A 13315-nucleotide genomic window follows, 5' to 3' on the forward strand; every position below is an offset into this window, starting at 1 on the left:
CTGCCATCACTCATTTCCATACTATGCTGTCGCCCAGCCTACATTGTCTAGCCATTGCTGGATTACCACATGTATTTGGGAATAAACAATCTCAAATTCTAAAGTAGGTTTAAATAGAAAATAAAAACATGTAGGATTGCAGGACCATAATCTACTCAGATGCCCTAAATTATTTGTTTTCTTTCTCCCTGGAGCTCGTGACAAACTGGGATACAACTCCATTGCTGCTGACAGCCTGCCAGTAACTTGCCCAAGTGACCATTGTTCAGCTGTGAGTCTGTCCAGCGTGTGTCAGCAGGCTCTTTTCCTCTGTAGGGAGTACTGCAGTCAAGCCCAACCTGTCTCTGCCTGACATCCACAGTTGCTGAATAGGATTCAGGACTTGGGTATTGGTTGTCTCGCTCTGACCAGGGACGCAGAGGCCAATTGTAGCATCTCTATCCCTTCCTAAGTGCCTCCCTCTCTCTAACTCTTCCTTCTCCTTTAAGATGCCCCTTAAAACCTGCCTTTTTGATCAAGCTTTTGGTCATCAGTCCTCATATCTCCTTGTGTTGCTCGGTGACAAATTTTTGTTTAATAACATCCTGTAAATAGCCCTGCGATGTTTTATGTTGGAAGTGCTACATAAATGCAAGATACTGTATTATCACTTCAGCTTGCATCAGTGGTCTCGCTACAGCCCAACAATTGAACATTAGGCTTGACTCAATGCCAAACTATGCAGTGCATTTATCCTTGGATCTATTAGTCTTTTTGACATCTAACCTCTGAACCCTGAAATTGGGAAGATTATTGCTTTGAAATCTTTTTACATTTATATGTTTCTAACTTTATTGTGTGGTGGTATTCAGTTTTGGTGTTTTATGTTCACAGCTGCTTTCAGTACAGATTTAATGAATCTATTGCATGATATTCACCCTGAAGGGTTAAAAGAGGATTGTATAAAAGGAGTGCATTTTGTTTTATAGGAGTAATTATTAAGTTTAATAGAATTTTTATTGACTGAAAAAAATATATAGATTCTGCTGCCAGCTTGAGACCCACAAAGTCACTCCCTATTAGGGACTCTTCCTCTGCTTCTCAGAGTGGCTCCATATTAACAGACTGCAACTTCAGACTGACTTGATTGCCCCTCCAGGAACCACGCTACCAGCATTGGGAATGTGCATTCCAAGCCAAGCAAGTGGTATGTTGGGGTCCCACCTAAGTCAAAATTTGACTGAATTTTCTTCATACAATGGGGAGATACTTTGAAAACAAAGGGCTCCACCTAACCTTCCTGAGCCCTTCAAAAATTTCAGTGTCCTCACTGCAGTTGAGTAATAATGGCTGGCTGGAAATAATTACAAAGCAGTCATGTTTCTAACTGTGAGTGAAGCTTGAGCATTTTTGTAGCAGCTAACTGAAATACAGTGTCTGATTACATCCTTGACTTCGCTTCAGTGTATTTGTTCTTTTTTGTAACTTTCATTGTGCAGTTTATTTTGTATGGGCTATTTTTATCAGCAGTGGATCTCATGATAACATTTCAGCTGAGCAATTTAATTGTGTGAAACATTTTGTTACATGTCTGTTTTACTGGTATGGAAGACCTGTAGAACAAGAACTGATGCAGTCGGTCTTGTGCAGAGCATACATAATTAATCATTCGAAGTGTTGTGTCCTTCACTCTAATTTTGCTTCTAAATCTTTGCTCTTTTCCAGTTGATGATGTGGTCATAAAGTTACCACTCACCAATGACCGAGATATTGTGGAGGGGGCAAGTGAACTTATTGTATCCTTGGATGGGCTAACTGTAGATCCAGAAGTCTTAACGAATGGCGACACCACAGCTGCAACAAGTATGTAAGAAAATCGGAATCCCATTTCACCAGTATAATGTGCTGTGGACAATATGTTCCAGTGACGTGATTGATTATGGATCAATGTTTGAACCTTTCAAATACTTTGTTGCTTCTACTATTGTATGAGACATTTGAGAGCATTGATGAGGTGCTATATAAATGCAAGTGTTAGTCATTCGCTATTGGTTGCAGTTGGTCTGTTGTAACCATTGTTAGATTGGAGTATTTAGTCCCTACAATTGTGATACGGTAAAAAGATAGCTTTCAAATAGCCAGCTGTAAATTATTAACTAAGAAAAGTACATTTAATTGGATGAAATGTTTGGCTCCGGAGTCGGACTAGCTTACTTTTGTAAATTCCTTATGAATGTTGCTTGTAAGTATGGCACACTGACTGAACAATGATTGTGTTCCTGAATTTGAAAAAAATAATTCAAATGCAAAGCTCTCGATTTCACTGACAGCTATCACAGCTCTGTGTGCATGCATTCTGTGGAAAGATGCATTCCTTTATTTGGGAAGTGAATGCACCATGGTCCTGGGTTTCAAATGTGTATAATTGAAAATATCCTTCAATGCAAATATATTTGGCAGTTACTCTAATATATCTTTGGAACAGTGTGTAGAATACAGACCCAGAATACGTGTGTTTCTTCCTAAAAAAGTTTTCAGTTTGAGAATGAAATGCAGATATAGCAATTAACGAGATATCTGCGTTCCTCAAATTCTGTCTCCTTGAGTATCTCTGATTATAAATGTTCAATCATCGGTGGCCGTGCCTTGAGCTGCTTGGGCCCTAAGCTCTGGAATTCCTTCCCTAAATCTCTCCGCCTCTGTACCTTTCTATACTCCTTTAAGACACTCCTTAAAACCTACCTCTTTAACCAAGCTTTTGGCCATCTGCTGTAATTGTTTCTTCTGTGGCCTGGTGTCAAATTTATCTGTTTTGTCTTATATCACGACTGCGAAGCGCCTTGAGATATTTAACTACATTAAAGGAGCTATATAAATAAAAGTTGTTAATGCATCTATTTCCTTTGACAGTTGACTTGTAGGAATGTACAGTACAGCATTGTGGATAACTATATGCGTTCCTCTGTCTGGATTTAGTTCTGACAAAAAACTGCCATAAGTAGATGGTAGGATGAAAAGGCATTTTCGATTCAACCACCTTACACAAACGTTGATGAATGTGGGGAACGGACCGCCAAGGAAGGCAAATTAGAGAATTGGACAAATACCTGACAAAAAAAAGTTGCCGGCGTACGAGAGCTTTTTTTTTTCTAGACACTGGGATAGCCAGAGGTACCACAATTGTCCCATCCATTCCTATATTCCTAAATGAAGAAAATAAAATTCCTGGCTACCTGAAAATGTTTTCCCCTTGTATGTACCCATGTACTTTTTAGAAATTATTTTCTCTCAGTAGGCCTTCCCTTTTCCTGGTCTCAGAACATACACAAACTGTGACTGTGAAGGAGGCTTGGTGACCTGAACCCCCTTGAAACGACTGATGTGTGAAGCGTCTAAAGAGCAGCTTAGTAGTGACGCTATCCTGATGGGACAGTGACTTGTGTCTGTGTTTTAGCTGGATAGTTATGGACAGTGAGGTTGAACCCATGTCCATCCCTCTATACTGTCACCAACAAACTAGTTCTCATAACGTCAGTGTATTCTTTGATTTCTTTCAGGCAGCTCAGCAAGTGAGAGTTCCAGGTGTGGCAGTGAGGCATATGTATTAAATCCATCAAGGTAAGACCTTTTATTCTCTTCAAAATCATACAACCCCTCCAAGAAAATGGAAAAGATTGCATTCAGTATTACTGACCATAATGATGGCTGCATAATATGAAGTAGAGCACTAAAGCTAAATTGCAGAAACCCATGTCCACGAACTATTCCTTAATAGGGAACCTCGTCATTGTTTGGTATGTAGGTTTGAAATCTGTCCCAATGCAACAGTAAGATCTGCTCCTCGTGTGCAATTATACCCAGTTTTATAGTGGCAAATAACCAAATCCACGCTAGAATTGGCTCCAGTTTGCTATGGTTAACAGTACAATTTCGCAACACACACCTTAAATTACTCCCGTTGATGTGTTTCCAAAAGTCAGCAGTGGCCTCGATTTTGCCAGCACTTAAATGTAAGAGTAAAAACCATAGCTGTTGTATGCCTTCTGCCTGGAGCATCTTGCCCCACTCCCTGTCTTTTGTCCCTCCAACACTCTAGAGGCTGTTGAGACCCTAGCTACATGTTAATTAACTTCTTGATTCATCGTATTTTGTTCTTGACTGTTTTCAGCCTTAATGTCCTGCATTATGGAGCTTGGTTCCTCATCAGCGTTTCACAATTAAAAGAAAAAAAAAAGTCTTGCTACCCCCCCCCCCCCCCATAATCAAAATGTTTTATGAAGAGCTTACCAGTTTTGTTTTGTAATAGGCCGAACACGAAAATAGTATGCTTGGTGCACATATGGATCTTTCATGCATTTAATGCCTGCTTTAACTGGTGGTAGCAGGTGTGGCAGGATGTCACTAGTGTTGTCCAGATATTTTTGCCATCATGGATATTACTGGTGAGAGCATCCAATGGTATAAATGAGGTTGGGTTAAACTGTGAATACAAAATAACATAAGAAACAGGAACGGGGAGGCCATTTGGCCCCTTGAGCCTGCTCCGCCATTCAATAAGATCATGACTGTTTTGAAAAAGTGTCTAAATGAGGTAGAGGAGCAGAAGGACCTGGGATTACAGATACATAAATCATTAAAAGTAGTGATACGGGTTAATGGCATTTTTTTTAAAAAAACAAACAAAGCAGAGGGGTAGAATTGAAAAGCAGGGACGTTATGTTAATCTTGTATAGATCTTTGGTTAGGCCACACTTGGAGTACTGTGAACAGTTCTGGTCTCCATATTATAAAAAGAATATGAAGCTTGGGCTTTTTTCTATAGAAAAGAGAAGACTGAGGGGGTGACCTGATAGAGGGCTAAGATTATGAAAGGGTTTGATAGTATAGATGTAGAGAAGATGTTTCCACTTACAGGGGAGATCAGGACTCGGAGCCATAAATATAAGATAGTCACTAATAAATCCAATTGGGAATTCAGGAGAAACATCTTTACCCAGAGAGTGGTGAGAATGTGGAACTCATACCACAGGGAGTGGTTGAGGCAAATAGCACAGATGCATTTTAGCGGAAGCTAGGTAAACACGAGGGCAAAAGGAATATGCTGATGGGGTGAGATAACGAAGGGTGGGAGGAGACTTGTGTGGAGCATAAAACACCAGCATAGACCAGTTGGGCTGTGTGGCCTGTTTCTGCGCTGTGAATACTATGTAAACTATTTTTTAAAAAGTCTTCTGACGGGAGTTACAATATTGTGCACAACCTGCCCTATTTGCTATTCTTTTGTTCTGTTAATGTGCTTTTGCACAAATTAATTGTTTTGGCATATTTTATTTTCACCTAAATGAGAGGAAACTAATGCATTAAAAGTGTGTGGAATTGGTCATAAACATTGGATTTTAAAACCAATCTCATAATGGATGTCATTAGATTAGTTCCTCATGTTGGGGATTGTATGTCAATATTTTTTGTAAAGCTGCATTTCCTGCAAATTTTTACCCTAATTCGAAAGTTATTTCCCAAATTTGGAAAAGGCATCTGCTGTTTTATTTACTGAGAGAGATATCAATGTAACAGTCAGTTGTTGTGCAAGATGCATTCGTGCAGCAACCAGCTATGTAGAGATGGTCCAGAATCACAGGCTTTATATTAGAAATGATTTCTAGCTGATGGAGGGAAAAAGTGAGTATAAGATCTTTGAATATAAGTAATCCCCTATTGGAATCAGATCTTGCATCACACAGGCTGTAAGAACATAAATATGAGCATCCTTGTGTCATTCTCTGCTCGTTTTTGAAAACGTCTTGAGGTCCTCTAGGATCGTATGTCTTTTAATAATGCAGGTAGTTTGGAAAGTCTCCTTTATTTCAATTTAATTGCTGCATCTAATTCCTGTTGAAGGTTAGGGATTGGAATGTCAGCTTGGTTCCATTTCTTTCCACTAATGTTCCAGAAATTCTGATGAGGTATTTGATTTCTAGTGTGAATGGAGATGCCATCTCTCAAGAAGGCTCAGTGGCATCAGGGTCTGCCGACGAATGTCATATGAATGACCGAAGTACTCCTTCACCTTCTCCCAAATCGTCAAAGCCAACGAGACCTCCAAGACCCTCGCGACCTCCACCTGCAATCCCATCCAGACCCGTCAGTACAGCAGGTAAATCACAGACATGAACAGACCTTTTGAGGACAGAGAATCACTCCTACCATAAAACAAACTTTAAGATTTTTCCATTCTAAAATAAGAAAGAAACTACATGTATTTATTTTGTGTCTTTCATGACTTCAGTATGTTCCGAAGCAGTTCAAGTACTTTTGAATTGAATTCACTCACACCTCTTCGCCTTTCCTCCTTTTAAAATACTGTTTAAAACCTACCCCTTTGACCAAGTTCTTGTCTGCTTACACTCCTGTGAAAGATCTTGGAATGTTTTACTACGTAAAAGGTGGTATACAAATGTTGTTGTAGTTTTAGACCCTCTGGCCTTGAGTATATTTTAAAATGTATGTTCATTTAAAATGTATTTTTTCCTCTTGGCTGTTGCGCTGTGACATGCTCACAGGCCTGCCTCCAGGGCTCAGCCACATTAGGCTCGGGCATGCGCCTTCTCTATTGCAATATTCATTATAAAATGTCATTTTTTGACCCTTTGACCTCTTGGGAAAACCTTTAAAAAATTTGTACTTTTAAAGTTCTAACTTTGGCCATTGGGCCACCCTCCCACCACTTTATTTAAAGTGGAGGAGGAACTGGAAACCATACTGAACCCAAACTGTTCAATGCTATATTCTTTACAATAGATTCCAGTTTTAAATAAATGTTTTGTCATTTATTTGAACCTGAAATAATACTATTAATGTGAGTTAGAAGTAAACCTGGGAATGACGATTCTGACATTGCATTGGCAAGCTAGAGGGAGATTGAGTAGACAAAATGTAAACAGAAAATCACTTTGTTTATCTCGGAAACACAATTGCGCTAACTTGTCAAAATGCAGAGAGTAGCTTTTTGCAACATCTAAACATATGTTTCTTTTAAACCTGAGACAATGCCTTTGATTTAATCTGTTTTTGTGCTTGTTTCGGGTAGGGGTTATATTGTTAGTTAAATCTTTCCAATTTAAGTTCCCGTTATTGTTTTTCCCTCATCAACATTTGATTATAAGAGCATAAGAAATAGGAGCAGAAGTAGGCTATATGGCATCTCAAGCCTGCTCCGCCATTCAATAAGATCGTGGCTGATCATCGACCTCAACTCCACTTTCCTGCCCAATCTCCATATCCCTTGATTCCCCTAGACTCCAAAAATCTATCTATCTCAGCCTTGAATATATTGAGACTCAGCATCCACAGCCCTCTGGGGCAGAGAATTTGAAAGATTCACAATCCTCTGAGTGAAGAAATTCCTCCTCATATCTGTCTTAAATGGCCTACCCCTTATCCTGAGACTGCCCCCTAGTTCTAGATACTCAACAACCTCTCAGCATCGACACTGTCAATCCCCTTCAGAATGTTTCAATGAGATCACCTCTCATTCTTCTAAACTCCAGAATATAGGCCCATTCTACACAATCTCTCATCATAAGACAGCCCTCTCATCCCAGGAATCAATCTTGTGAACCTTTGTTGCACCATCTCCAAAGCAAATATATCCTTAGATAAGGAGACCAAAACTGCACTGTACTCCAGGTGTGGTTTTACCAAGGCCCTGTACAATTGTAGCAAGACTTCCTTACTCTTCTACTCCAACCCCCTTGCAATAAAGGCCAACATGCCATTTGCCTTCCTTATTGCTTGCTGTACCTGCACCCTGGCTTTCTGTGTTTCTTGCTCAAGGACACCCAAATCTCTGAAATTTTGTTTATGCCTGATTATGTTTTATGTGTTAGTGCAGTAGTGCTGGGTGAACGGCTTACATTATATCAGTTTGCACAGCAGTAAGTAAACATCAGAGTTCAGTTTGAGGCATTCCAGCTGATCAATTGGTCTGTTTCGAAAGTTAATATTGCTGTACTGAGATACGGCCTTTGTCGAAATCTCGACCTCCGAAAAAAAATGACTCCGACACTTTCAGCTCCGGCAGAAGTTTCTTTAATTTACTTGCTAGCAAGGGGCAGGTCACACTCAGTCAAGGGCTAAGTGAACACCTCCGCAATGGTACAGTTTCACGAGATATTTATATAGTCAAACCCAAGTTATGGCCTCTCCCTGTGTATTGGCTCTGTCTCGCAGTCAGTGAATACAGATAAAGAGTTAATTACTACATCCTTGTCCTGACATAGTTTCCAGATATTTCCTTTTGTCAGGGTTATTAGTTGGCCAGCCGGCCATTACTCCATGAGAGGGTGGTAATGAGCTATTACCTGTCTTGCATTGTGTCAGGATTGTCCAGTTTCCTAGTCAGTTATCTTTTTGCATCAAATGGATGAGGTCTCTGCAAGAGATAATGGCTGGTGGTTTGAGTACTTCGAAAAGGGTGGGGTGGCATGGAACTGGTGTCGTATAGACAATAGGAGAGCACCATGGGGGGGGGGGGGGGGGTTACTTGTCTCAGCATGACTTGTCTCCTAGCTGTCTGATGGCCATCAGCCATCTCAAACCAGGTTTAGCTGTTTATGCAAGCCGACTGCTTTTATGCAGAAAGTTCTGGAAGGACCAGGACTCCATTTTGTTATATATATTGCAAAGGGCACACAAATACCGTGTGGTATCAGCTTAAATAAAAAATACATTTCCACATTCCCCCATTTTGTCCTTCACAAGGACAACTTAATCCATTCTGATCTTGTACAGTCTCTCCATTTCCATTTCCACACAAGAGCCTTCAGCAGTTGTTGCTACCATAACTCTAGCCGTGGTCTCGGTAGGTAACATAGTTTTTCCCACCCTGGCACAGCAACACTTAACGACGACAAATAATAGATACAGGGCGAAGACTATCAGCAGGAATATGATCAAACGCTGTACCACAGATTTCCCTCGGGATCCCAACCATCCCGATGCCCAACCCCACAAGGTGATACCGTCCTGGCCAACTGTCTGTTTATACTCTATTACCTTTTTTCTGATGTATTCAGCTAGACTGCCGATTTCTTCTGATTTATCTGGGATATACGTACAGCATTCTCCACCTATTAATGCGCATGTCCTTCCTTCCTTGGCTAGGAGATAATCAAAGGCCATACGATTTTGGAGAGCCACTGTTCGAATAGCTACCATTTCATCATTTACCCCTTCAAAGGCTTGGGAAGTTGCGTTGGCTACTGATTCGACTAAGTTAGCCAGTTCCCGTAACTGCCATTCGATTGATGCTATTCCATAGGGTGGCACCATTACCTTGAATATTCCGTTTAGCCATGTCAAATCCCGTTTAAATCTATGACTTCCATAGGCATCCCTTAAAGTCTTTATTGATCTGATAAAGGGTACCACATATCCTAAGTAACAGGACCCTCTCCAGTTGGCTGGTAACCATGGGTAGGCTTTATGGCCACAAATAAAGTAGGTGCAATTATAGGACGTCAGCTCTTGGTCCTTTCACGCCATCCATACTCGAGTGGTCTCACCTTCCCACCCTTCACCTGGGGCTTTGTTATGGAACATTGTCCAGCCAACGGTTGCTATCTTTCTCCCATCAGTGGGATTAGTTGTGGCTTGCCATTTAGTCATTTGGGAACACTTGCTGTGTCCCATTTCTGGTCCTTTAGTCTCATTACTCACTAGGCATTATGGCCCCAAGTTTCCACATGATTTGCGCCTGATTTTTAGGAGCAACTGGTGGAGTACGGACTATCTTAGAAATCGCAATTCTCCACATTTTTTTTTCTGCAGTTCTAGTCAGTTAGAACAGTTTCACTTTGGAACAGAATTTTTTCTTCAAAAGGGGGCGTGTCCAGCCACTGACGCCTGATTTCAAAGTTTCCACAGTGAAAACGTACTCCAAACTAACTTAGAATGGAGCAAGTGAAGATTTTTGTAGAATTGAAAAAACCTTGTCTACACATTAAAAAATCAGGCGCAGGTTACAAATTAGGCGTTCAGAACGAGGAGGTGGGGGGGAAGGGAAGTCATTAAATTCTATAATAAATCCTTATTTATACTTATACAAATATTATACAAATAAATCCAACCTGAATAAAAATTTATAAGCAAAGAAAAGATTAAATAAACCATCTTCCTACCTGTGTGAAAGTGCTTCAGCCAGGGAGAATGCTGCAGGAAGCCTCAAGTTGAGGCAGCCGTTCGTTCCCGACGGCGGGGGTGGGGGGAGGAGGAAGCCGTTCCTGACGGCGGGGAGGGAGGGGGTGCGGGACTGACCGACCGAACGCAGCGGGGGGGGAGGAAGCCGTTCCAGACGGCGGGCGGGGGGGGGGGCGGGGGGAAGGAAGGAGACAGTGAGAAGGCTGCAGGAAGCCTCAAGTTCAGCAGCCATTCCCGACGGCGGGCGGGGGGAGAGGCCGTCGGGAAATGGCTGCCTCAACTTTCTGAGGCCTCCTGCAGCCTTCTCACTGCTGCAAGAAGCCTCAGTGCTGATCATGGAAGGGCAATGTGCTTTTATTAAAAAATTTTCAAAAATTAAACAGCTACAAAGAACTACAAAAATGGCCGAGTGCCAATGTTTCCTTCACACTGCGCGTGCGTGAACGATCCAACGCGCAAGCGCAGGGTTGCCGGCAGGAAAAAAACTAATTTAAATGGTACCCGCCCCCTCCCACTTACAAAATCGGCGCGAGTGGTAGGCTCTGCCCCCTGGGCACCGCGCCAAGCAGACATGGAGCCGCAGGGCGCTCCAGAATCGCGCGGTTTTTTTACGGCGCCATTTGTAGCATGTGGAAACTTGGGGCCATTATACCTTCAGGATTTCCTATTCTGGGAGTAATGCTTAGGAAGGGAGGCTGATGGTTATTATCATAATTGGGCTGGTACCATCCCTGGAAGGCTGTAAGTTTATACCCTGCTGACCTCCATTCTGTTTGCTCCTTCGTTCCTGGCCCCTTAGTGCAAAATAGGACAAACCTAACTATCAACCATTGTACCATTTCTGATTCGTTAAAGGGGACAGATCTCAGGGGAATACCCCCTTCGGAGTGGACAGGTACATGGGAACATATCCAACAACTCGACAAGTTTCTTTCTTGAGCATACCTATGACTCAGTGCCATAAATACGTTTACTTGCAATTCCCTTCGGTGGCGGGTCTGTACCCCTGGTGTAATCAATAATGCAAAGTAAAGCCCTGTCAAGCCCAGCACCATCAGTCCCCATAGTCCATACAGTTCCTTATTCAGTCTTCCTTTTTCTGTTCCTCTGGTTCCTTCTTCCCTTCCTCCTGGTCGGGTGCCCGTTTGCAATGGGATGCATGGATCCATGTTGGTCTTTCCTTTACCTTGATTGCAGTATTGGTCGCCAGCAAGACCTGGTATGGTCCTTCGAATCTTGGCTGTAGACTGCTTTTTCTTTTAAAAATCTTGATGTAAACGAATTCCCCTGGCTCCAGGTTATGACACTTCCCTTCCGCTGGCTTGACTTGAGCTTCCTTTACCTGTGAATGAAAGCTGGAAATACATTTGGTTAGTGCAATACAATAATTCAACATATTTTCCTCCATTTTGTGGATGTCCATTTGTTTTGCAGTAAATGGTGCTGTAAAAGGTAGTCGTTGGGGACGTCCCATAACTATCTCATGCGGTGACAGGCCTGTTGTTCTGTTGGTTGCAGATCGCATTACCATCAAAGCTAAGGGCAGCAGTTCTGTCCATTTCAGTCCAGTGTCATTGTATAGTTTTGCCAGCTTATTTTTAAGCATTCCATTATATCTTTCAACAAGTCCAGCTGATTGTGGATGATAACTGCAATGAAAATGTTGATTAATCTGTAAAGCTTTGCACATTTCCCTTATAACAGTTCCCGTGAAATATGACCCGTTATCACTAGAAAGCTTAGCAGGGATTCCGAAGCGCGGTACGATTTCTTTTAACAAACATTTAGCATCGGCCTTTTTACATGGAAAGGCTTCAATCCATCTGGAGAACATATCTACAATAACTAATACATACTTGAATCCCATACACATAGGTAATTCAATAAAATCCATTTGTAAATGTACAAAAGGCCCGACTGGATTTGGGTGGGAGACAGATTCTACTTTTTCCGTCTTACCCGGATTCATTGTCTGACAGGTAACACAATTTTCACAGATTTGTTTTGCGATTGCCGAAGTACCTGGTGCATACCAAGTTGCCAAAATATAATCTGCCATTCCCCCTTTGCCTGCATGTGTGAATGTATGAACACATCGGGCAATCCATGGAAGTAAGGATTTGGGTGCCACCACGCGGCCGTCGTGGTGAACCCATATTCCTTCTGGATTTTTATAACATTGATCCTTCGTCCAGGTCACCACCTCCTCCGTACTGGCCTGTGTCTGAAAGGCCAGCACATCATTAATAGTGGGTGGCGGGTCTGAGCAATTATTTTTCCTTAGTGGGAACAATGACACCTGCATCCCCCCTTTTGACAGAGCTGCTGACTTAGCTGCATTATCAGCTCTGGCATTCCCAAGTGCCACCTCATTCGACTGGCCTGTATGTGCTTGACATTTGATAATGGCAAGTTTCAAGGGGCATTGAATGGCTCACAGAAGATTTTCCACTTGTTCTGCATTTTTGATCGGGGTTCCTGAAGAAGTCAGGTACCCGTGAATCTTCCAAATTTGTCCATAATCATGTGATACCCCAAAAGCATACCTGGAATCAGTGTAGATATTAACTGTTTGTCCTTCAGCCAGAATACAGGCTCGAGTTAATGCAAACAATTCGGCTTGTTGAGCTGAAAAGGAGTCTGGAAGAGAGGCTGTTTCGACAACATTAAACTGGGTTACAATTGCATAAGCCGCTCTAGGTTGGCCCCTATCATTTCGTAGGGCTGATCCGTCAACATAGTACACTAGATCAGGCTAACATTTGTTAGATTGATACGTGGTTTAGTCACTAATTCGGTTACCATTTCACATGAATGGGGTTCACCGTCTTCTTCCGTGGGGAGTAGAGTGGCTGGATTTAAGGTAGTGCATCTTTTGATAAGGTTCGGATTTGATAACAGTTCGACCTCATATTTAGTGGTTCTTGCGGAGGTTAGGTGTTGGGTGGCACACTTGGTAAGTAAAATCTCGACAGAGTGTGGGATATACAAAATGGTCTGATGATTTAGAGTTATTGTCTGAGCCTGTTGCATAGCATAATAAGCTGCTGCCAACGAAGGAAGACATCCTGGTAGTCCGCGTGCCACTGGGTCTAGTTGGGTACTGAAATACGCTAGCGGCCGCTGCCTGTCCCCATGT

At 42.1% G+C, this 13315-nt stretch overlaps 1 protein-coding gene across 2 annotated transcripts in view; it reads left to right on the top strand.

The window, feature by feature from the left end:
* The window catches only part of LOC139277597 (E3 ubiquitin-protein ligase Itchy-like), a 112971-nt gene that overhangs the window by 48906 nt on the left and 50750 nt on the right, over window positions 1-13315 (top strand). Inside the window, exons 6-8 of one of the 2 annotated variants that reach the window (XM_070896274.1) lie at window positions 1705-1842; window positions 3537-3597; window positions 5958-6133. In XM_070896274.1, coding sequence (XP_070752375.1) covers window positions 1705-1842; window positions 3537-3597; window positions 5958-6133 — 375 coding nt within the window. Of the gene's footprint in view, window positions 1-1704; window positions 1847-3536; window positions 3598-5957; window positions 6134-13315 lie in introns of those variants that run through there. The other variant, XM_070896275.1, reaches the window with a different exon arrangement.

The sequence above is a fragment of the Pristiophorus japonicus genome, chromosome 12 (assembly GCF_044704955.1).
Source record: "Pristiophorus japonicus isolate sPriJap1 chromosome 12, sPriJap1.hap1, whole genome shotgun sequence".
Lineage (NCBI taxonomy): Eukaryota > Metazoa > Chordata > Chondrichthyes > Pristiophoridae > Pristiophorus > Pristiophorus japonicus.